Genomic DNA, 26,647 nt, shown 5'->3' with positions numbered 1-26,647 from the left:
TAGAGAGAAGAGAGCGAAGCCCCAATTTACACCCAGGGAATTAGGTGGAACATACACGTGACTGTGTAAAGTGTCTGGAAACCGCTGCACATATTCACTTTCCTATCCTGTCAATCAATTGGGAGACCAACTTGCCGGAGCGGGTAGCTGGAGAGTAGAAAGCGCAGAATGCCTCATGTTTGAGTCATGTCCTGGCTACGTTCTTAAAATGGCTGTATGGAAGAAACAACACCTGTTGATTGAGTGAAGACGTGGAGTTGCATCAGAGATGCACTGCTGTCTGCCACTTAAATTGGATCGGTCCTCTCTGGGATGACAGGGATTTAAAGTGTGTCTCGTAGAGCACACAGAGCGAGAAAGTGAGGGCAGACTGGGTTCTCCGAGAGGAGACGATATTAGTCTAAGAAATCAGGAGCATCCATCTGAGAAGGGAGAGAGTGACACCAGCAGCCCCAGAGAGGCCTGAATCCTGGGGAGGATTAGGGGCCAGTCTCCCATGATTGAGTCCCCCATCCTCCACCCCCAATCACTCTCTCTCCTTCCTTCAATCCCCATGCTGTCCTCTACTCCACCCCTCAATCCCCCACCTCCCCTCTCATCAGCATGACACAGAACATGGCCACACACACATATAACACTTACTGTGAGTCGCTGATGATTGACCACAAGTGGAGGTGGCGGAGTGGGAGGGATCTGTGGAGACTCTTCCTCTGTCATGTCAGCCGAACCCTTCGACTGCTCTGATTGACTCTTTCTGCACTTCCTTCCCTTGGACCCGCCTTGAAACAGAAAGAGAGAACAGGTAAACGACAGCCCACCTACAATCACCTTTGACCTATAATTGTTTATATACCATAATTAACCAGGTAGGTTAGGAGAACATACCATATGACAAAGACTATTCACAAACCAGGGCTAGTTCGAATTGAAGCAAAGGCCTGACAACCAAAGAGAACAAGAATAGCTGGCCCGCTACATACGCAGCCTGTGATCTGCTGGCTTCTAGTTTACCAGCCTGAGTGGTAATACACTGTCTGTAGGATCCAGCCACCACTAATACTCCAGGCCTCCCAAATCACCCAGTAGCTCAGGGCTTCCAATCCAGTCCTGAGTCGTTAATCACACACACAGGCATATTGGCTTATCACACACGCACACAGACAGGCCTATTGGCTTGTCCCAGACACCACACACACACACACACACCTTGTCCCAGACACTACACGCCACTAAATCAATGGCAAACGGTCCAAGGCCAAAGAAAAAATGTGAGGGAGAAAAGAGCCAACCGTGTGACATTTTTCACAGTAAAACATTTTTTGAGAATAAATCGAGGGTGGTTTTGGATATTCTACAAAGGTACACGACCTCAGCAGCTTTTGAGGGTTTAATTGAAATATGCTGTCTGTAGACTAAAGGAAAACATTTCACATGCCATACTTCTGGGATTATTCATGTCCTGTCATTTTACAAGCAAACTCTTGAGGTTAGACTGCCTGTTAAAATCTGGGGATGTGTTTCTAGGTTGTCTGGTGCTCTCTGGGGGAAGGATCAGATCATCTGTACAAGTAACTCAGAGTAACTCAAATTAACCCATTGACATGATGCAATATTTACACAAGTCAAATTTAGACAGATATAGTTAGCATATATCAAGTCAGGATTCTAGTAGTAGGTAGAAGTTAGCCACAGATAACCTCTCAGTACCTTCTCTATCCTGCTCATGCTCCTCCTCGCCCGTCTCCATGTCTCCTTTCCTCACGTCCTGAGGAGGGCGCTCCTGAATACCTCTGCTCTCTGCAGACATCGACACATCATCTTTCCCCTCCGCCCCCTCACCTGTGCCCTCTGTAGGACCTTCCTCTGTCTCAGAGCTCTTGAGGGCCTGCGAGTCCAAGCTGTCCATGGACTCATCCCCATTCACACACTCCTCCCGAGGAACAGGGGGCGCTGTGGCCGTCCTAGGGGCTGACAAGTGCTGCTCAGCCTTGGACTGGGCCTCCTTGTGTTTCGCCTGGGGATCATCAGGCTTGGCTTGGGGCTTCTCGCCATCGGCCCAGGTACCCTTAACTTTAGACTGGAGATCTTCATCTTTAGATGACCCCTCACCTTCAGACTGGATCAACTTGTCCTGGGCTTGAGGCTCCTTGTCTTTACAATGAGACTCTTCCCTTTTAGATGGGGAAGACTCACTTTTAGACTGGAGGTCTTTGTCTGTGAAGGTGGATTTGGCTTTGTCGTCTGTAGCCGGTGTCTCTTCTTTCTTGGGCCCTGTCCCTGTGCTGCTCTCCCCCTGTGTCTCGGTCTCTGTGCTCCGGCCCCTAGGTGCCACGTTGGAGTGCTCTTCCTCCATGGAGATGCTTTGTGTGTGAGGGTGTGTGTGGTGTCCGTTGGGCTGAGGGTCCATGGTGTCACAAGAAGACTCTTCATCCTGAGTCAGACAGGAATCGCTGGGTCCCGCTGTCTCTGGCTCAGGCTCCGCACCTTCATCCTCCTCCATTCCCTTCTTGTAGTTCTTCTTCTTCCTGATGATGCCCCGCCCCCAAGATGGCCGCCGACGCGTTTTCCTCTTCATGTGATCTGGAAGCAGAGAGAAAAAAAACATTTGGTTAGTTCAGTCACATGGAACACCAGACTCTACTAAACTGGTTCCACTTGCACACACACCAGTCTCTACTAAACTGGTTCCACTTGCACACACCAGTCTCTACTAAACTGGTTCCACTTGCACACACACCAGTCTCTACTAAACTGGTTCCGCTTGCACACACACCAGTCTCTACTAAACTGGTTCCGCTTGCACACACACCAGTCTCTACTAAACTGGTTCCACTTGCACACACCAGTCTCTACTACACTGGTTCCACTTGCACACACACCAGACTCTACTACACTGGTTCCACTTGCACACACACCAGACTCTACTACACTGGTTCCACTTGCACACACCAGACTCTACTACACTGGTTCCACTTGCACACACACCAGACTCTACTAAACTGGTTCCACTTGCACACACACCAGTCTCTACTAAACTGGTTCCACTTGCACACACCAGTCTCTACTACACTGGTTCCACTTGCACACACACCAGACTCTACTACACTGGTTCCACTTGCACACACACCAGACTCTACTACACTGGTTCCACTTGCACACACACCAGACTCTACTACACTGGTTCCACTTGCACACACACCAGACTCTACTAAACTGGTTCCACTTGCACACACACCAGACTCTACTAAACTGGTTCCACTTGCACACATACACCAGTCTCTACTAAACTGGTTCCACTTGCACACACACCAGTCTCTACTAAACTGGTTCCACTTGCACACACCAGTCTCTACTACACTGGTTCCACTTGCACACACACCAGACTCTACTACACTGGTTCCACTTGCACACACACCAGACTCTACTAAATTGGTTCCACTTGCACACACACCAGACTCTACTAAACTGGTTCCACTTGCACACATACACCAGTCTCTACTAAACTGGTTCCACTTGCACACACACCAGACTCTACTAAACTGGTTCCACTTGCACACACACTAAACTGGCTTTTGTTCCAGACCCTGCTCTAACACACTAAATGGAAGACCATGACTAGGTGAAATTAATTATATTGTGTAGTTTGCTGGGTTTTATGTACATAATTTTTAAGCACATGAACAAATGAATTTCCCAGGTTGATCTGAATCTGATGTGAATCCTTACAAATAGACCTTCATTAAGTGGTAATTCACTGGACTGACGTGACAGTGGACTAACACCTAGCAACTGAGTTGCCTTGTCCTTGCCAGGTCTTAAATACAAGAGCGGCATCAGATGTCCACTACATTGCGGTGGTCTGTGTTCTACATGACAGGGGGAGGTGAGGGTAGTTAGCCCCGCGTAAAGAGGGGCTGTGGGAGTAATTGCTAGTTGGATGAGGCAGACCATTGAGAGCGAGAGAGAGCGGGCGAGAGAGAAAGGGAGGAAGCTCAAACTTCTAACTCAAAACAATTGAAGGAAGCCCCAGATCTGCCCCACATCTCAGAGCCAAACCGGATTTTCGTGCTGTTCCCTCACGCGGAGAGACTTCCTCTAGCCCTTTCTACAGCGCTGTGGTCCGGCAGAAATTATTTCTAGTGTTTGAGATGCTGACTGCATTTCATTTTGTGGTCCTTTGGTCATAATCAGAGAGAACTGGAGAGTGACAAAAAGAGAGTGGGAGAGAGAGAGATAGAAGGAGAGAGACGGTACTTAGGTGGTAGCCAAGGCTACTGCTGCAGGGATGTGACTGACACATAAAAATAACTAAGTTAGAGAGTGGGAGCAAGAGTCTGCCATCTGAGAAAGTTCAGTAAACATGTCACAGGGTGTAGTAAAGCTTGACACAGTGAAACTTCTGCAGGGTCAGATTCTATACGCTGCCTTTTCCAAACTACAGCCACAGGGTGAGTTGCGCATGGAGGGGTCCATTGGCGGGAAGAAGGCAATATAAAAGACACATTGGTTATACCAGAACTGTGATTTGGGGCATACATGCCTTTCTTCTTATTTAAATTGCTACAAAAGCCCAAAACAATCTCATTAAATAATAACAGTATAGCCTGCCTTAGCAACCACAGTACAGCCTGCCTTAGCAACCACAGTACAGCCTGCCTTAGCAACCACAGTACAGCCTGCCTTAGCAACCACAGTACAGCCTGCCTTAACAACCACAGTATAGCCTGCCTTAACAACCACAGTATAGCCTGCCTTAACAACCACAGTATAGCCTGCCTTAACAACCACAGTATAGCCTGCCTTAACAACCACAGTATAGCCTGCCTTAACAACCACAGTATAGCCTGCCTTAACAACCACAGTATAGCCTGCCTTAACAACCACAGTATAGCCTGCCGTAGCTAAATCTGAAAAAAATGATGGCTGACGTAGTGGGAAAGAAAAGCAGTTCTTCAGTTTCAGGCCGAATGATAAAGGTTAACCAGCAGAACATGCAAAAAGATTATCAGGGCAAAGAATGGACAGACCACAAACGTCCATCATCCTGCGGAGTTCGCTACTCTGGGGTTGAACATGCAAGCCCCATACTATTGTGGAGGACTTAATTCTTCCTGCTGCCTCGGATATTGCTGGGACAATGCTGGGGGAAAAGCCAAAACTATACAGACAATGACCTCATCAAACAACACTTTCACAACGCATCAGTGACATGGCAGGAAATGTTTTGAAAAAATTACTGCTTCGCATACAAGCCAGTGAATTCTATGCATTACAACTGGAATATTTTTAAAGTACTGGACAGCTTTGTGACATCAAATGGACTTTGGTGGTCAAGATGTGTTGGTATCTACTGAATGCGCAAAAGCCATGACAGGGAGACATAGTGGAGTTGCTCCCAATGCCACTTGGGTACACTGCAGCATCCACCGAGAGGCTCTTGCTGCCAAGGGAATGCCTTACCGCTTGAAATAAGTTTTGGACACAGTGAAAATGGTTAACTTTGTTAAAGCAAGGCCCCTGAATGCGTGTATTTTCTGCACTATGCAAAGATATGGGCAGCAACCATGTAACGCTTTTACAACAGCGCTGGTTATCAAAGGGGCAAAGTATTGACACGTTTATTTGAATTGAGAGACGAGCTTAAAGTTCTCTTTACTGACCTTCATTTTCACTTGTCTGACCGCTTGCATGATGACAAGTTTTTTCTCGTCTATATGATCTGAATCTAGGATTACAGGGACTCTCCGCAACTATATTCAATGTGCGGGACAAAATTGAGGCTGATTAAGAAGCTGTAGCTCTTCTCTGTCTGCATTAACAAGGACAACACACTGGTCTTTCCATCATTGTATGATTTTTTGTGTGCAAATGAACAAGCTTACGGACAATGTCAAATGTGATATAGCAAATCACCTGAGTGAGTTGGATGCGCAATTACGCAGGTACTTTCCCGAAACGGATGACAAACAACTGGATTCGTTATCCCTTTCATGCCCTAACTCCAGTCCACTTACCCATATCTGAACAAGAGAGCCACATCGAAATTGCAACAAGCAGTTCTGTGAAAATGTAATTTAAATCAGGTTGGGCTGCGCTCAGTGTATCCTGCCTTGGCAAATCGCCCTGTTAAGACACTGATGCCCTTTGCAACCACGTACCTATGTGAGAGTGGATTCTCGGCCCTCACTAGCATGAAAACTAAATACAGGCACAGACTCTGTGTGGAAAATGATTTAAGACTGAGGCTCTCTCCAGTACAACATTGCAGAGTTATGTGCATCCTTTCAAGCACACCCTTCTCATTAACCTATGGTGAGTTATTCACAATTTTCAATTTACAAATAATGTTTTATATGTAAGATGTTTAAATAAAGAGCAAAATTATTGATTATTATTATTTGTGCCCTGGTCCTATAAGAGCTCTTTGTCACTTCCCACGAGCCGGGTTGTGACAAAAACACACTAATTATTATGTTTAATAAATGTATCGTATAGTGTGTGTGTGTGGCAGGCTTTCAATAATGGCAAAAAACATTTGAGAGTGCGCTGACCCTGGTGCTAGAGGGGGTACGCAGCTGGAGGTTGAATGTTTGAAGGGGTACGGGACTATGAAAAGTTTGGGAACCACTGGCCTAAAGGATAAGCCTCTGTTTTTACCATTAGCCAATGTTCATTCAAGTGTCAAAGAATGTTATAGGCTAAATAATCATTTGTTTTCTCATTGTTGTTGACATATTATACATACACACACAATTAGTAAGCCATTCAAAATAAAATTGTTTGTGAGACAATTGACATCGACTTATTTTCTATTCCCGCTTATAGAAAGTGCTGCTGCGGGAGCTTATGACCGTTGCACAATTCAAGAACATTAATAAACACTTCAACAATATTATGAATAATAGTTTAACTTGTATTGACAGTAGCCTATGTGTAGCCCTAGATTATTGGCTGTTTGATTTGCCTGAAGGGATTTCCTGACAGCACAATTTATTTTGTTTACACTTTGGTCAAGTAAAGCAGAAACATATGAGGTTAGTTTAAAGTCTAACTTGCAAATGTTTGTTGTCTCATTATTACTATACTATGTTTTAAGTTAGGCCAGCCATTGTTAAAGTATGGGTCGCGACCCACTTTAATGGTGGGTCACAACATGTCAGAGTAAATGTAGAATTATTCATTAATTATTGGAATTGGTTTGGCCAAGTGCATCTGCACTCTCTGTTCGTCTAACTACCACGTGTATTCAGAAAGTATTCAGACCCCTTGACTTTTTCCACGTTGTTACGTTACAGCCTTATTCTAAAACTGATTAAATAGTTGTTTTCCTCAACCTACACAAAATACCCCATAATGACACAGCAATAACAGGTTCAAATTTTTTTGTATATGTATTAAAAATAAAAACTGAAATATCATATTTACATAAGTATTCAGACCCTTTCTTCAATACGTTGTTGGCAGCGATTACAGCCTCAAGTCTTGGTACATCTGTATTTGGGGAGTTTCTCCCATTCTACTCTGCAGATCCTCTCAAGCTCTGTCAGGTTGGATAGGAGGCATCGCTGCACAGCTATTTTCAGGTCTCTCCAGAGGTTTTAGATCGGGTTCAAGTCCGGGCTCTGGCTGGACCACTCAAGGACATTCAGAGACTTGTCCCGAAGCCACTCTTGCGTTGTCTTGGCTGTGTGCTTAGGGTCGTTTTACTGTTAGAAGGTGAACCATCCTGGAACAGGTTTTCATCAAGGATCTCTCTGCACTTTACTCAATTCATCTTTCCATCGATCCTGGCTAATCTACCAGTCCCTGCTGCTGAAAAAAGTCCCAACATGACGCTGCCACCACCATGCTTCACCATAGGGATGGTGGCAGGTTTCCTCCAGATGTGACGCTTGGCATTCAAATCAAACATTCATCTTACAAAGGAGTTATTTAATCTAACTACTTAACTATTTATCTGTACATGGATTGTATTTTGTTTAGAACAATTTAAAAAAATCTTTACTGGAAAATGACATTTCACTGCAGCTGATGTAGAAAAGCTGTGTACATTTGCAAATACTGTGCCAAATCATACATGAAGAATGCAACAAAGATGCAGAATAATCTGGCCAAGTTCATAAAGTTCCCTCAGTGCACACAACAAGCAACCTCCGAATAGAAGTAGACTGACTTTAGTCAAGGTGAAAATGATGAATCAGACACCTTATCAATAGCAACAGCTCATGGTCCTCCTGGAATCAGGAGCACCATGTGGAGGAACGTAGTCAGAGAAATGCTGATGAATGTCTTGCTCGAGCTGTGTATTAAACTGGTTCACCTCTGATGCTGACAGGCAATGTGTATTGGAAGAAATTTCTGAACATTCTTTGCCCAGCATACACCCCTCCAACCAGACCTGCTTTATCTACTAATTTGCTGGATGCAGAGTTCAACAGAGTTCAAGTGAAGGTCAAGCAAATCATAGAGAAAGCAGACTATTGCAATCATCTCTGATTGGTGGTCGAATGTTCGTGGGCAAGGAATAATTAACTACATCATCTCCACCCCTCAACCAGTATTCTATCAGAGCACAGACACAATGGACAACAGACACACCGATCCCTACATTGCAGATGAGCCGAAGGCAGTCATCAATGACCTTGGACCACAGAAGGTATTTGCACTGGTGACAGACAATGCTGCAAACATGAAGGCTGCTTGGTCTAAAAGTGGAGGAGTCCTACCCTCACATCACACCCATTGGCTGTGCTGCTCATGCATTTAATCTGCTCCTCAAGGACATCATGGCACTGAAAACAATGGATACACACCACAAGAGAGCCAAGGAAATGGTTAGGTATGTGAAGGGTCATCAAGTTATATCAGCAATCTACCTCACCAAGCAAAGTGAGAAGAATAAGAGCACCACATTGAAGCTGCCCAGCAACACCCATTGGGGTGGTGTTGTCATCATGTTTGACAGTCTCCTGGAGGGGAAGGAGTCTCTCCAAGAAATGGCCATATCACAGTCTGCCGATATGGACAGCCCCATCAAGAGGATCCTCCTGGATGATGTATTTTGGGAGAGAGTGGTAAGCAGCCTGAAACTCCTGAAACCTACAGCAGTAGCAATTGCACGGATTGAGAGAGACAATGCCATCCTGTCTGATGTTTAGAATCTGCTTGCAGATGTAAAAGAATAAAGCCATACTGCCCTGCCCACTTCACTGTTGCTCCAAGCAGAGGAAACTGCAGTTCTGAAATACATCAAAAAGTGTAACAACTTCTGCCTGAAGCCCATACACACCGCAGTGTACATGTTGGACCCCAAGTATGCTGGCAAGAGCATCCTGTCTTGTGCAGAGATCAACAAGGCCTATGTCGTCATCACTATTGTGTCTCGCCACCTTGGCCTGGATGAGGGAAAGGTTCTTAGCAGTCTGGTGAAGTACACTTCCAAGCAAGGGCTTTGGGATGGAGATGCAATATGGCAGTCGTACCAACATATCTCATCAGCCACCTGGTGGAAGGGACTTTGTGGATCTGAGGCTCGTTCCCCTGTTGCCTCCATCATCCTCCAAATCCCACCAACATCAGCTGCCTCAGAGAGCAACTGGTTCTTGTTTGGGAACACACACACCAAAGCACGCAATAGGCTGAGAAGACATGGAAGCCTGAAAGGAAGACAACCAAAGCTTTACTTTCTATCATTTTACAGGTGTATGTTGAAAACGTTTTTGGGAGATGAGATGAATCATTGGGGATCATTGAATATTCCCGTTCTTTAGTTGTTCAGTGAAATCATCCCATGTGAAGAGTCAACTCATTTAATTAAAGTTCAATTCGTAACTAAATCGTTTTTTTTTTATTTCTATTGGAAGGATTTAATAATTTGCAGTTATGTCTACTTATGATAAGATAAAAGGTTTATGTCTCCATATGGTATGGTAAATATATCCAATGCAAAAAACATCACATTTAAATATATTTCCATTAATTCCCATATATTCCCGTTAATTCCTACAGAAAGTTTCCACCACTGAATATTCCCCAAAATGTGCAAACCTAGCACACACTGTGAAGTATTTTACTAAGTAGTGAGGTCAGACATGCCTGGTCCACAGTGTGTGTTTGAGACGTGCATTAAGCCCGATTGCGAGCCCTTTTAATTATTGTCAAGGTCCATTGGAGTGATCTAACGCCACAGCTGGGTAATCTCCTGAAGAATCAATACAGAACTACGCCATGCCAGTACTCACTGCCGCTAATTACTACATTATTTACCACAAATCATTTACCTCAGTAGCACCAGTTAGGAGCTTTATCTTACTGCTATATAAAATACACTGGCCACATCACTGCACAGACGAAAGGCTTCTGCGTGTGTCTATCGATTCATCGTGATTCATAATGCATTACCGCCTAGGAAGCTCCCTAAGGAGATGTCATAACACTCAAGCTACACCCGTTCTCTTGTCACATCCTCTCTTCATTCCCGCCTTTTTCTTTCTTCTCACCTTTCCATTTGCTAGATGTGGAGACGCATTGTTCTTCAGTGAGAATTAGAAATGAATCCGTGTGTTATTAAATAGTTGTTTGACAAGGTAGGTGTAGGCAAGGTTACCTAACTAACCACATATCCAGGCAAATAGAAACTCAAGACACATCAAGGAGATGCTGAAACACCAAACAGAATCAATTGTTCTTACTCAAAATGAGAGAAGCCTTCAAATAGAAGAATTCTCAGATGCCAGCAAAACTAAATCCAACATCCCCTACATGCAGAATTTTCAGCTAAATGAGAGTAGGATTTCTAGACAGGCGGCCCATTTTGTCAGAGGTTATTGAGTGGGTTGAGTTGTCACAATACATCACAGAAGCCCTCACACTTTGCCTCATCACCAGGCAGCTAATGCCATGCAATTACTGCCACTGTGTGTGTGCATGTGCATGCAACCACACGATTGTGCATATGAAGGACATTTCACCAGAAATAAATCCCTAACGCTCGCCAGATAAATACAACAGGAAGAATTGGTGGGAACACAATTCGATTGATCACAACTTTGTTTGGCATTCTTCAAAATCCCACCTGAGTGAAAGAAATCAATCCAAAAAATGACATGGAACCAATGGAGTGTGTTTTAATGAAGTCCCAGTCAGTAGGGTGAATATGTGATGGGTTTGTGTTTTAATGAAGTCCCAGTCAGTAGGGTGAATATGTGATGGGTTTGTGTTTTAATGAAGTCCCAGTCAGTAGGGTGAATATGTGATGGGTTTGTGTTTTAATGAAGTCCCAGTCAGTAGGGTGAATATGTGATGGGTTTGTGTTTTAATGAAGTCCCAGTCAGTAGGGTGAATATGTGATGGGTTTGTGTTTTAATGAAGTCCCAGTCAGTAGGGTGAATATGTGATGGGTTTGTGTTTTAATGAAGTCCCAGTCAGTAGGGTGAATATGTGATGGGTTTGTGTTTTAATGAAGTCCCAGTCAGTAGGGTGAATATGTGATGGGTTTGTGTTTTAATGAAGTCCCAGTCAGTAGGGTGAATATGTGATGGGTTTGTGTTTTAATGAAGTCCCAGTCAGTAGGGTGAATATGTGATGGGTTTGTGTTTTAATGAAGTCCCAGTCAGTAGGGTGAATATGTGATGGGTTTGTGTTTTAATGAAGTCCCAGTCAGTAGGGTGAATATGTGATGGGTTTGTGTTTTAATGAAGTCCCAGTCAGTAGGGTGAATATGTGATGGGTTTGTGTTTTAATGAAGTCCCAGTCAGTAGGGTGAATATGTGATGCCTTTGTGTTGTCTACTAAAATATAAATAGAGGAATGCTGCTGCAGGTTTCAACTTCTGATCATTATGGACGTCTGGGAAAGAGAGAGAGAAATAGAAAGGGGAAGACGAGAGGGGAAGAGGGAGAATGAAAGCGTCAAGAGGAAGAAAGTCAGTCAAGGTCTTAGCCTTAAACCCACCCACCCAGAGGAAGATGCCGCCACTCTTTCGACTTAATTTCCTGTCCTAGAGATGAAATGCACGTTCCACCTACAAAATAATGACAAATCCCAAATTGTCTGTTGGAATTTCCACATGACAGCTGTCAGTGTAGCTAGCTAGCATACTAACATTATCTAGCTAGCGCTCTTGCTAACCGTATCTAGTTAGCTAATGTTATATGTTGCGTTAATTTATTTGTTATACACCATGTAAGATTAGCCAGCTGGCTATATGGCTGGTTCTGGAGCTGGATTTGTCATAAGCATTGATTTAGGGAAAACTTCCCCACAGATGGAAACCACTGGCCTCTCTTTGACTTCGCCATCTATTCTTATCGCCACAGTTTTTCCATCTTCCATACATTTTGGCAGCGGGTCCACCATAGAAATAGTTAGAAAAAATAAGATGACGCTCCAGTAATATGGATAACTAGTTAAAGATATGCGTTTTCTACATTGTAATGGACACGGTGCTACCTTTGCTAAGCTTCGGCACAGCAAAGCCAAGTCAGCCCGTGCTCATTGTTCTCACAAGGGACGTTAAATGATAGGCTACAATGACTTTGCTCATGATCATGCACGCCGCAAATTACTTGTAACTATAAATAACATTGAAATAAAACCCAGCCCTGAAACGAAACGTAAGCTGAAAATCATTTGTTTTTATCATATAATAGGAAACGACACTGCATTCACATGGATTTATCCTACTTTGACTAAAACGATGACATATTTACTTGAATCGTTGTGCAACTGGGCATATGGGCATTGTCTTTCAGCTCGGAAAAGTGGATAGCTACTGGTGGGCGTTAAAGTCTACCAACTTCCACAGTGGATGAAGACTGAAGAGCAGAAGGCAACAAACACAAATGCAACAATGTGAATAAATAAAATAGATCAGAGAACTCTTTGCTTTGAATTCCACACCCTGCCAAGGTAACAGAGTACAGTACAGTAAAAAGAACAGACATCCTTTAGGCCACCGCTCCGTCTGTCTGTCTGTCTAGCGGCAATTCCACGGTAACAGGACGTAACAGAATGTAACAGTGCAGATGCAAAATTTAGTAACAGAATGGCGACACAAATGGTCATTCTGTTATCAAACTTAGCATCTTCACTGTTCTTCAAGTAAATGTGTTTTTGTAAAATGTTCAGCAGAAATCGTTAAAAGTTGTCCTTGTGCATAGTTGTATGGTTTGTTAAACTTTGCAATCATTGGTTTTTGTTTGACATACAGTTTAATGTGAACAATCAGAGTCTCAGCCTCATTTCATTATTGTGGAATTGCCCATAAGTTAACCAAAACACTCCAGACCATCTCAAACAGACGCCAACACAATATAAACTACGGCATTTGAGTGAATATGGTCTTAGTCACAATTCTCTATTTACATAAGGTTTGCATAGCAGGATACTACAATGGCAAGCTACCTTGGTCATCAAAACATTTCCCCATGCATCTAATGTGTTATTCTACACAGCATAATAGTCAACATTCTATAATGTACATTGAGTTCTACAGTTGAACCATAAATCCATGGCTGTAATATCTACCAGGCCAGGGACACACCACATGTTTATATGTGAATGTGTGCACAAAGGCTATCAGCACTTATCTCCCAACGCCAGCCCTGGCACCACTAACCTAGCAGTTGAGCTAGGCTACACACCACTCAGGATGTGAGGAAGGAGGAGGGAGCGCAGTTAGGAATAAATTAGATATGAGGCGGCAACGGAAAGGAAGAACAGGGTAGAGGGAGTAGAACAAGCGAAAAGAGGGAGACAAGAGGAGTGAAGGAGTCCTACAGTATGCCAGACCAGTATGCCAGGCGTGCCACAGTAGCCAGCATCTATGGCCTGTGGTGTCCATGTTTGGTCCTTGCCAAGCGGGGGTGAGTGACCGCTGGCAAAGTGATGAGTTTGAGGCGGGGTGCGTCTGGCACTGTTACCTCCTGTCAACCAGGAAATCACACACACAGAATCAGGGAGAATCCTACCCCTGCAGTGGGCTGAAGTAGGGTACAGTAGCGGGGTACAGAAGGACGAGAATCTCTCCATTACTGTCTGAAGCACGGCACTGACTGTTATTTTGCTGGAGGCATGGAACCAGAGATGGAGGACTAAGAGAGATGGGGAGATGGGGAGAGAAAATAAAGAAAAGTGAGAGATGGGAGGGAGGGAAGGAGAGCAAGAGAAAGTGGCAAAGGGAGAGAGAAAACTCAGAAGGAGCAGCTCGGTGCTATTTTGTATTTTCTGGTGTGTATATATGGAAGCCCCTCTCATAGCTGTGTTTCAAGCCATGCGGCTGGTTTTTGATCACCAGTTTGTATTTGCCCTTCAGAATTCATTTAGAAATGTCACATTCCTTAGCACAGTGATTAGGCATAGCCTGCTGTGGATTTTTAGTACAGTACAGTAACCTTTACGCTGCTCTCACACACACACAGCGACACCACACACGTGTTCTCATGCCTACGCTGTGGTGAGAGGTAGAGATGCAGGATGAAAAGTAATCAAAAAGCAACACTACAGTGACCCTTTCTTTTCCTACAGACGCTGCTGTCCATTATGTCACACACGCCCCCTCCCAACACATGCATTATGAAACACCAACAAACACACCTCCCTACTTTGCAGTCCTGACCAGTTAAAAGCACTGGAGTCTTGGTGAGGTCAGCTCTATGAAGCCATTTCCCACGAGAAAGAAAGGTCAGTCAGACAGTGTATGTGTCTAATATGGAAAAGGTGAGACAGAATGGAAGCAAATGAGTTGTCACCTGCAGCTCTTCAATAATACATGGAAATTGTTGGAGCATGAACGCTCAACCACAGACGGTCAGTAGAAGAGAAAAAGATGGGGAGAGAGAAGGATAGAGGGAGAGATAGAGGGATAGAGGGTGGGGTGGAAGGATGGTTAGAGGGAGAGAGAGATGAAGGATAGATAGAAGGATGGATAGAGGGAGGGATAGCGGGAAGGATAGAGGGATGGATGGAGGGATAGAGTGAGAGCTGGTCAAACGTGTAGCTTTTTGCCATTCTCAGTGCAGGATGTACATAAAGCCCTGAAATCCTTAGATCAGAGAAAGCCTGCAGGTCCCGAACATCTTGATCCCTGCTTTTTAAAACTATAGCTGATTTCATAGTTGAACCACTTACATATCTGTTCAATCTAACCCTGGAATGTAATGAAATTCCAAAAGATCTGGAAATCAGCATTTGCCTTACCACTTTTAAAAGGTGGAGATCCAACTTAAATAATTTTAGGCCAATCTCAAAGCTGTCACCCCTGGCGAAAATACTTGAAACCCAGGTTAGTGAACAGCTAAAAGAGTTTTTATATACTAACTATTTTATTAATGTACCAATTGGGCTTCAGGAAGAAACATAGCACAATTACAGCAGCCATGAAGGTTTTAAATGACATCACTGAAGTCCTTAACAAAAAACAGCACTGTGTCTCACTTTTTATTGATCTCTCTAAGGTTTTTGATACAGTTGATCATGTTATACTAAGGCAGAGATTGTCAAGCGTAGGTCTTTCGGAGCATGCAGTTGCATGGTTTGCTAACTATCTGTCTGATAGAACTCAATGGGCTCATGTGTTAAATTGTCTGTCTGTAATGGTGTGCCCCATGTGCAACTTCACTTATGCTGACGATACTGTTATGTATTGTTGTGTCTCGTCTCACAAAAGCTTTCCAGAACTTGCAAACTGCTTTTTATACTGTTCAACATACCTTGTGTCAATTGAAGCTTATCCTCAATACTGACAAAATGAAACTAATTGTGTTTTCTAAAGCAAGAAATAGACCTCTGAACCTTTCACCTATTACTACCTGTCAGGGCAATGAGATTGAGACTAGAGGTCGACTGATTAATCAGGGCTGATTTCAAGTTTTCATAACAAATCGGTAAATCGGCATTTTTGGACACCGATTGTGGCCAATTACATTGCACTCCACGAGGAGACTGCGTGGCAGGCTGACTACCTGTTATGCAAGTGCAGCAAGGAGCCAAGGTAAGGTGCTAGCTAGCATTAAACTTATCTTATTAAAAAAAACAATCAATCAATCTTAACACTATCAATCTAATCACTAGTTAACTACACATGGTTGATGATATTACTAGTTTATCTAGCTTGTCCTGCGTTGCATATAATCAATGCGTTGCCTGTTAATTTCTCATTGAATCACAGCCTACTTCGCCAAACGGATATTTAACAAGCGCATTCGCGAAAAAAGCACTGTCGTTGCACCAATGTACCTAACCATAAACATCAATGCCTTTCTTTAAAATCAATACACAAGTATATATTTTTAAACCTGCATATTTAGTTAATATTGCCTACTAACATGAATTTATTTTAACTAGGGAAATTGTGTCACTTCTCTAGCGTTCTGTGCACACAGAGTCAGGGTATATGCAGCAGTTTGGGCCGCCTGGGTCGTTGCGAACTGTGTGAAGACCATTTCTTCCTAACAAAGACCGTAATTATTTTGCCAGAATTGTACATAATTATGACATAACATTGCACAACCTTCAATGTAACAGCAATATTTAGACTTATGGATGCCACCCGTTAGATAAAATACGGAACGGTTCTGTATTTCACTGAAAGACTAAACGTTTTGTTTTCGAAATGATAGTTTCCGGATTTCACCATATTACTGACCAAAGGCTCGTATTTCTGTGTGTTATTATGTTATAATTAAGTCTATGATTTCATAGAGCAGTCTGACTGAGCAGTGGTAGGCAGCAGCAGGCTCGTAAGCATTCATTCAAACAGCACTTTCCTGCATTTGCCAGCAGCTCTTCGCTGTGCTTCAAGCATTGCGCTGTTTATGACTTCAAGCCTATCAACTCCCGAGATTAGGCTGGCAATACTAAAGTACCTATTAGAACATCCAATAGTCAAAGGTATATGAAATACAAATGGTATAGAGATAAATAGTCCTATAATAACTACAACCTAAAAACTTCTTACCTGGGAATATTGAAGACTCATGTTAAAAGGAACCACCAGCTTTCATATGTTCTGAGCAAGGAACTTAAACGTTAGCTTTTTTACATGGCACATATTGCACTTTTACTTTCTTCTCCAACACTTTGTTTTTGCATTATTTAAACCAAATTGAACATGTTTCATTATTTATTTGAGACTAAATTGATTTTATTGATGTATTATATTAAGTTAAAATAAGTGTTCATTCAGTATTGTTGTAATTGTCATTATTACAAATATTAAAAAAAAAATAATAAAAAAAATATATAAAAAAAAAAAAAAATAAAACAAATAAAAATAATAAAAAAATAAAATCGGCCGACTAATCTGTACCGGCTCTTTTTGGTCCCCCAATAATCGGTATCGGGAAAAATAATAATCGGCCGACCTCTAATTGAGACTAACCTCATATATATCTTGGAATTTTAATTGATGACGGCCTCTTTTAAATTGCATATTCAACAACTTACAAAAAAATTGAAGCTGAAGTTTGGATTTTATTTTAGGAATAAGGCCTGTTTTTCTTTTGAAGCCAGGAGGCTAGTATCAGCTACATTTATGCCTTTACTAGACTACGGGGATATTTTAAATATGAATGCATCTGCCCAGTGTTTGAGATCAATTGACACCCTTTACCATGGAGCACTGAGATTTATTTTAAACTGCAAAACCCTTACGCACCACTGCACTTTATATACCAGGGTTGGCTGGTCTTCTCTAGTCAATCATAGGCTCAGTCACTGGTATACTTTTATTTACTTAGCCATTTTGGGGTTACTACCATTTTATTTGGCCATTTCTATTGTTCAGAAGTGTGGTGGGTACTCTCCTCATTCGCAGGACTTTATTACATTTACATTACATTTAAGTCATTTAGCAGACGCTCTTATCCAGAGCGACTTACAAAATGGTGCATTCACCTTATGATATCCAGTGGAACAACCACTTTACAATAGTACATCTAAATATTTTAAGGGGGGGGGGGGGGGGGGTTAGAAGGATTACTTTATCCTATCCTAGGTATTCCTTAAAGAGGTGGGGTTTCAGGTGTCTCCGGAAGGTGGTGATTGACTCCGCTGTCCTGGCGTCGTGAGGGAGCTTGTTCCACCATTGGGGTGCCAGAGCAGCAAACAGTTTATCCTGCTAACTGTTCCAAATGTCCGAAATGAATTTGGTAAAAGGACTCTACGCCATCAGCTTGGAACTACTAACAAAATACTTTTAAACTGGAAGAATATGTCCCAATTGGTGTTTTTAAATCATTGATGAAGGATTTTGAGGCTGATTCCCTGACCTGTCAATGTTTTTAATTTGCTGTTTTATGATTTTGTTATACTCTTGTGAATTCTATGTTTCTTTACTAGATTACCTGTAGTTTTTCATGTCTGTAATTGGGTAACGACTTGGTGCTGCCCATCTTGGCCAGGACGCTCTTGAAAAAGAGATTCAAATCTCAATGACCCCTTCCTGGTTAAATAAAAATAAATGGAGGGATGAAAGGATGGATAGAGGGAGGGGCTAGAGGAAGGGATGGATAGAGCGACGGCTAGAGGAAGGGATGTATAGAGGAAGGGATGGATAGAGGGAGGGATGGATAGAGGGAGGGATGGATAGAGGGAGGGATGGATAGAGGGAGGGATGGATGGATAGAGGGAGGGCTAGAGGAAGGGATGGATAGAGGGAGGGATGGATAGAGGAAGGGATGGATAGAGGAAGGGATGGATAGAGGAAGGGATGGATAGAGGGAGGGCTGGATAGAGGGAGGGCTGGATAGAGGGAGGGCTAGAGGAAGGGATGGATAGAGGGAGGGATGATAGAGGGAGGGAGGGATGGATAGAGGGAGGGCTAGAGGGAGGGATGGATAGAGGGAGGGCTAGAGGAAGGGATGGATAGGGGGACGGCTAGAGGAAGGGATGGATAGAGGGACGGCTAGATAGAGGGACGGCTAGAGGAAGGGATGGATAGAGGAAGGGATGGATAGAGGAAGGGATGGATAGAGGGAGGGAGGGATGGATAGAGGGAGGGCTAGAGGAAGGGATGGATAGAGGGACGGCTAGATAGAGGGACGGCTAGAGGAAGGGATGGATAGAGGAAGGGATGGATAGAGGAAGGGATGGATAGAGGGAGGGAGGGATGGATAGAGGGAGGGCTAGAGGAAGGGATGGATAGAGGGACGGCTAGAGGAAGGGATGGATAGAGGGACGGCTAGATAGAGGGACGGCTAGAGGAAGGGATGGATAGAGGAAGGGATGGATAGAGGGAGGGAGGGATGGATAGAGGGAGGGCTAGAGGAAGGGATGGATAGAGGGACGGCTAGAGGAAGGGATGGATAGAGGGACGGCTAGAGGAAGGGATGGATAGAGGGACGGCTAGAGGAAGGAATGGATAGAGGAAGGGATGGATAGAGGGAGGGCTAGAGGAAGGGATGGGCAGAGGGAGGGCTAGAGGAAGGGATGGATAGAGGGAGGGATGAAAGGATGGATAGAGGGAGGGATGGATAGATGGAGGGCTAGAGGAAGGGATGGATAGAGGGAGGGCTAGAGGAAGGGGTGGATAGAGGGAGGGATGGATAGAGGGAGGGCTAGAGGAAGGGGTGGATAGAGGGAGGGATGAAAGGATGGATAGAGGGAGGGATGGATAGATGGAGGGCTAGAGGAAGGGATGGATAGAGGGAGGGCTAGAGGAAGGGATGGATAGAGGGAGGGAGGGATGGATAGAGGGAGGGAGGGATGGATAGAGGGAGGGAGAGCTGGATAGAGGAAGGGAGGGATGGATAGAGGAAGGGAGGGATGGATAGAGGGAGGGAGGGATGGATAGAGGGAGGGATGGATAGAGGGAGGGATGGATGGAGGGAGGGCTAGAGGAAGGGATGGATAGAGGGAGGGATGGATAGAGGGAGGGATGGATGGATAGATGGAGGGATGGATAGAGGGAGGGAGGGCTAGAGGAAGGGATGGATAGAGGGAGGGCTAGAGGAAGGGGTGGATAGAGGGAGGGATGAAAGGATGATAGAGGGAGGGATGGACAGAGGGAGGGCTAGAGGAAGGGGTGGATAGAGGGAGGGATGAAAGGATGATAGAGGGAGGGATGGACAGAGGGAGGGCTAGAGGAAGGGATGGCTAGAGGGAGGGATGGCTAGAGGGAGGGCAAGCGGGAGAGATGGATAGAGGGATGGATAGAGGGAGGGCTAGAGGAAGGGAGGGCAAGCGGGAGAGATGGATAGAGGAAGGGATGGATAGAGGGAGGGATGGATAGAGGGAGGGATGGATAGCGGGAGGGATGGATAGCGGAAGGGATGGATAGAGGGAGGGCTAGAGGAAGGGATGGATAGAGGGAGGGCTAGAGGAAGGGATGGATAGAGGGAGGGCTAGAGGAAGGGATGGATAGAGGGAGGGATGGATAGAGGGAGGGCTAGAGGGAGGGATGGATAGAGGGAGGGCAAGAGGAAGGGATGGATAGGGGGACGGCTAGAGGAAGGGATGGATGGATAGAGGGAGGGCTAGAGGAAGGGATGGATAGGGGGACGGCTAGAGGGACGGCTAGATAGAGGGACGGCTAGAGGAAGGGATGGATAGAGGAAGGGATGGATAGAGGAAGGGATGGATAGAGGGAGGGAGGGATGGATAGAGGGAGGGAGGGCTAGAGGAAGGGATGGATAGAGGGACGGCTAGATAGAGGGACGGCTAGAGGAAGGGATGGATAGAGGAAGGGATGGATAGAGGAAGGGATGGATAGAGGGAGGGAGGGATGGATAGAGGGAGGGCTAGAGGAAGGGATGGATAGAGGGACGGCTAGAGGAAGGGATGGATAGAGGGACGGCTAGATAGAGGGACGGCTAGAGGAAGGGATGGATAGAGGAAGGGATGGATAGAGGGAGGGAGGGATGGATAGAGGGAGGGCTAGAGGAAGGGATGGATAGAGGGACGGCTAGAGGAAGGGATGGATAGAGGGACGGCTAGAGGAAGGGATGGATAGAGGGACGGCTAGAGGAAGGAATGGATAGAGGAAGGGATGGATAGAGGGAGGGCTGGATAGAGGGAGGGCTAGAGGAAGGGATGGATAGAGGGAGGGCTAGAGGAAGGGATGGATAGAGGGAGGGATGAAAGGATGGATAGAGGGAGGGATGAAAGGATGGATAGAGGGAGGGATGGATAGATGGAGGGCTAGAGGAAGGGATGGATAGAGGGAGGGCTAGAGGAAGGGGTGGATAGAGGGAGGGATGGATAGAGGGAGGGCTAGAGGAAGGGATGGATAGAGGGAGGGCTAGAGGAAGGGGTGGATAGAGGGAGGGATGAAAGGATGGATAGAGGGAGGGATGGATAGATGGAGGGCTAGAGGAAGGGATGGATAGAGGGAGGGCTAGAGGAAGGGATGGATAGAGGGAGGGAGGGATGGATAGAGGGAGGGAGGGATGGATAGAGGGAGGGAGAGCTGGATAGAGGAAGGGAGGGATGGATAGAGGAAGGGAGGGATGGATAGAGGGAGGGAGGGATGGATAGAGGGAGGGATGGATGGAGGGAGGGCTAGAGGAAGGGATGGATAGAGGGAGGGATGGATAGAGGGAGGGATGGATGGATAGATGGAGGGATGGATAGAGGGAGGGATGGATAGAGGGAGGGATGGATAGAGGGAGGGCTAGAGGAAGGGATGGATAGAGGGAGGGCTAGAGGAAGGGGTGGATAGAGGGAGGGATGAAAGGATGATAGAGGGAGGGATGGACAGAGGGAGGGCTAGAGGAAGGGGTGGATAGAGGGAGGGATGAAAGGATGATAGAGGGAGGGATGGACAGAGGGAGGGCTAGAGGAAGGGATGGCTAGAGGGAGGGATGGCTAGAGGGAGGGCAAGCGGGAGAGATGGATAGAGGAAGGGATGGATAGAGGGAGGGATGGATAGAGGGAGGGATGGATAGCGGGAGGGATGGATAGCGGAAGGGATGGATAGAGGGAGGGCTAGAGGAAGGGATGGATAGAGGGAGGGCTAGAGGAAGGGATGGATAGAGGGAGGGATGGATAGAGGGAGGGATGGATAGAGGGAGGGATGGATAGAGGGAGGGATGGATAGCGGGAGGGATGGATAGCGGAAGGGATGGATAGAGGGAGGGATGGATAGAGGGAGGGATGGATAGAGGGAGGGCTAGAGGAAGGGATGGATAGAGGGAGGGATGGATAGAGGGAGGGATGGATAGAGGGAGGGCTAGAGGAAGGGATGGATAGAGGGAGGGCTAGAGGAAGGGATGGATAGAGGGAGAGATGGATAGAGGGAGGGAGGGATGGATGGATAGAGGGAGGGAGGTAGGGCTAGAGGAAGGGATGGATAGAGGGAGAGATGGATAGAGGAAGGGATGGATAGAGGGAGGGATGGACAGAGGAAGGGATGGATAGAGGGAGAGATGGATAGAGGGAGGGATGGATAGAGGAAGGGATGGATAGAGGGAGGGCTAGAGGAAGGGATGGCTAGAGGAAGGGATGGATAGAGGGAGAGATGGATAGAGGGAGGGATGGATAGAGGAAGGGATGGATAGAGGGAGGGATGGATAGAGGAAGGGATGGATAGAGGAAGGGATGGATAGAGGGAGGGATGGATAGAGGGAGGGCAAGAGGGAGGGATGGATAGAGGAAGGGATGGATAGAGGGAGAGATGGATAGAGGGAGAGATGGATAGAGGGAGAGATGGATAGAGGAAGGGATGGATAGAGGGAGGGATGGATAGAGGAAGGGATGGATAGAGGGAGGGCAAGAGGGAGGGATGGATAGAGGAAGGGATGGATAGAGGGAGAGATGGATAGAGGGAGAGATGGATAGAGGGAGAGATGGATAGAGGGAGAGATGGATAGAGGAAGGGATGGATAGAGGGAGGGATGGATAGAGGGAGGGATGGATAGAGGAAGGGATGGATAGAGGGAGGGATGGATAGAGGGAGGGATAGAGGGAGGGAGAGAGGGAGAGATGGATAGAGGGAGGGCTAGAGGAAGGGATGGATAGAGGGAGGGCTAGAGGAAGGGATGGATAGAGGGAGGGAGGGAGGGATGGATAGAGGGAGGGCTAGAGGAAGGGATGGATAGAGGGAGGGCTAGAGGAAGGGATGGATAGAGGGAGGGAGGGAGGGATGGATAGAGGGAGGGCTAGAGGAAGGGATGGATAGAGGGAGGGAGGGAGGGATGGATAGAGGGAGGGCTAGAGGGAGGGAGGGCTAGAGGAAGGGATGGATAGAGGAAGGGATGGATAGAGGGAGGGACAGACGGAGGGGGGCATAGAGGGAGGGAGGGCTGGATAGAGGAAGGGATGGATAGAGGGAGGGAGAGAGGGATGGATGGAGGGATGGATAGAGGGAGGGAGAGAGGGAGGGAGAGAGGGAGGGAGAGAGAGAGGGAGAGAGAGAGGGAGAGAGAGAGGGAGGGAGAGAGGGAGGGAGAGAGAGAGGGAGGGAGAGGGGGAGAGAGAGAGGGAGGGAGGGAGGGAGGGAGGGAGGGAGGGAGGGAGGGAGGGAGGGAGGGAGGGAGGGAGGGAGGGAGGGAGGGAGGGAGGGAGGGAGGGATCCTCTGCTTGGAATAGCACAGCACTTGGTAATAATTAAGAGCGCCAACACATGCATGATTCATTTGGTGTCAGGAATATGAAGAGCTACCTACCGTCTGTACTCACTGAAAGAATTTCACAGACATACAAACACTCCTACCCTCAGCCTGTGTTATTCTGGACATTGGTTGATGCAATGTAGAAGTGTATTGGATTGAATAACCTTAATTTTTTTTTTTACAAGACATGCTACCAATCATCTTGTCCAATTGCACAACCACCCATCTGATACCTGGTTGCCCGGCTATATAACAACCACATTTCTAAAGTAATCATTTGGGACAAGAGTTGGTCAGTTTCCCACACACGCACACCGCGTTTTACACACACACACACACACACACACACACACACACACACACACACACACACACACACACACACACACACACACACACACACACACACACACACACACACACACACACACACACACACACACACACACACACACACACACACCGCCTGCTCCTCCGCTTGCCAAAACACTCCACACGGACCCCCTACCAGGTACTAAGCTCCCAAGCAATGCATACCTAGCAATGAAGGTTTTGGCACCCCCCAAATAAATTAAAAGCCGATAAATAAAATTGTTGTCGGCCAAAATTACCAGGAGGAAAAAAGTCCCATTGCAAAATAATGCTATTTATTCATTGATGGAAATACCAGATGTTGTAAATACATTTGACCGTCATGATTATCAGTCTATAGTTTAATTTGCATAATTTAGTGGAATTAAATTGGCCTGTGTGTGTTTTCGTTAGTCATCATGTATCTTATTCATCCAACACAACTATCACAAACGCACAGCATACAGAGCCTATTCTGAGCAGGATTTCTCCTGCAGAGCCTCAGCTGGGTGCTGCTGTAGTAAAACTTAGGCTTTTACAAGCCCATTCATTGCACAACAGTTCTAAATGCAATCGCGTGTTAAAAACCGTTTTGGTGCACAATTAAAGAGCTACTATTTGTATTTCTCAATTGGTAATTGAAGCGCGCCTCCCATTCACCATTCAAGTTCAGGAAACATCAGCATATCACCCACCACTTTACAATGTTAGCTGGAGGCAGTACACATTTTCAAAACATACTTCATTGTTTGAAACCTGAACGTTTCATTTCATATTATGGAGGCATGTTTTAACTTGCTACAAAGCAGCCTATAGGCAATGGAAACATTAAGGAAATTAGTTTATAAATACTTCATTAGGTGGCACGTGTGTTTCATGGTATGGGGAAGCTTACAATTTATCCTACCATGATTTTTCAGTTTCAATAATGTTTCTGTTGCTCAAAATCATTGTCACGTGGTTAATCAGAATAACTTTTAAATGTTGATAATTTTAAGTCAGGTTTAAGTCCACTAATGTGAGATCACCAGCCTCTGCCATATGGACACATTGATACACTGATCTATTGGTGGCTAAAGAAATTAGTGCATACAACTCACAGCCTTTAGGCCAATGCAGCAGTAAACCTAGAACTTCCATTGCTCTTTCAGACCGAGAAGCATCATTTTAATACACAGTATTATCATTTGCAAAGGGATGCTTAAAAAAACACTTTTCTACATTTCCGCACAGCAGGCCAGGTACTTCTATGCGTGCACAGGCAAGCATGCTCCCTCAACATCATCAGGACAGAGAAACCAGACACTCACATGGAGCACTCCAAACAAAACACAATGAAAGAAATTGGACAAATGTCGTAAATGGTTATGAAATAAATCAAAACTTGTTTCTTAAAAGTGTAGCAGGTTGTGAACTGTGCAAACGTCTCCCTTCCGAGAATTAGAACAGTAAATGACTGTGGAGAGGGACAGCCGAGGCCGTTGTGGAGAGAGCTGTGCCTATATATCCGCACGCCACCCCTTCCCTTCTTCTTGTCTCAACATTTTAAATTATACTCAAGACACATTATCTTCACACATATTTTAGATGCTTTTTACTGACAGCCAGAACTCCATAATCAGCTAGGCCTAATGCCACACATGCTGGCCAAATTGCAGACTTCCCAATTTAGGCATAAGCCTACGAGCTGGTGACTTTAAACAATCCACAGCAATTTCTTTAGAGGTTAATGATCCTCGATTCCTCTGTGGCTAAGTCTTGCTTTCTGGTGAAGTATATTGAATGATTATATTTCTGTATAGACAGGAGTAATTATCTAATTTTGACAAATGTAATTCCATTTACTTCCCATTTGGACCCACCGCTATGCCATTTCTCTTGTTCTATTGGTTTTCATTTCAAAGGCACAATCCTAGTCATATTATTAACCCATCCTAGTTGCTGCATCTTTAGATTCCCCCTCGAAGTTTAACATATGGAGCCGCAACCAGGTGCTCTGTTTAGAATGGCGTTTCCCCAGGTGCTCTGTTTAGAATGGCGTTTCCCCAGGTGCTCTGTTTAGAATGGCGTTTCCCCAGGTGCTCTGTTTAGAATGGCGTTTCCCCAGGTGCTCTGTTTAGAATGGCGTTTCCCCAGGTGCTCTGTTTAGAATGGCGTTTCCCCAGGTGCTCTGTTTAGAATGGCGTTTCCCCAGGTGCTCTGTTTAGAATGGCGTTTCCCCAGGTGCTCTGTTTAGAATGGCGTTTCCCCAGGTGCACTGTTTAGAATGGCGTTTCCCCAGGTGCTCTGTTTAGAATGGTGTTTCCCCAGGTGCTCTGTTTAGAATGGCGTTTCCCCAGGTGCTCTGTTTAGAATGGCGTTTCCCCAGGTGCTCTGTTTAGAATGGTGTTTTCCAACGAATTGCGTATTGGCAAATGTTTGAGATGCATTGCCATAATCTAAAAGTGATTTCTGTCATTCTGAACACAGTAGGCACCCTAATGGCTTATGCACCCAATGAATAGGGGTCCGGTACATCTCTCAGAGAGTAACCCAATGAATAGGGGTCCGGTACATCTCTCAGAGAGTAACCCAATGAATAGGGGTCCGGTACATCTGTCAGAGAGTAACCCAATGAATAGGGGTCCGGTACATCTGTCAGAGAGTAACCCAATGAATAGGGGTCCGGTACATCTGTCAGAGAGTAACCCAATGAATAGGGGTCCGGTACATCTGTCAGAGAGTAACCCAATGAATAGGGGTTCGGT

General features: G+C 45.5%; 1 protein-coding gene across 2 annotated transcripts in view; it reads right to left on the bottom strand.

Annotated features, from left to right (window-relative positions):
• Nucleotides 1-26,647, bottom strand: part of LOC106608046 (ATPase family AAA domain containing 2B) — a 139,451-nt gene that overhangs the window by 25,045 nt on the left and 87,759 nt on the right. For both annotated transcript variants that reach the window (XM_014205715.3, XM_014205714.3), the window contains exons 25-26: nucleotides 1,708-2,580; nucleotides 643-779 (exon numbers count right to left, since the gene is read on the bottom strand). In XM_014205715.3, coding sequence (XP_014061190.2) covers nucleotides 643-779; nucleotides 1,708-2,580 — 1,010 coding nt within the window. The remainder of the gene's footprint in view (nucleotides 1-642; nucleotides 780-1,707; nucleotides 2,581-26,647) is intronic.

This window comes from Salmo salar, chromosome 06, assembly GCF_965601325.2.
Source record: "Salmo salar chromosome 06, fSalSal1, whole genome shotgun sequence".
NCBI classification, from domain to species: Eukaryota; Metazoa; Chordata; class Actinopteri; order Salmoniformes; family Salmonidae; genus Salmo; species Salmo salar.
Note: the sequence above shows the minus strand (reverse complement) of the source record. Positions and strands in the feature narration are given on the sequence as shown.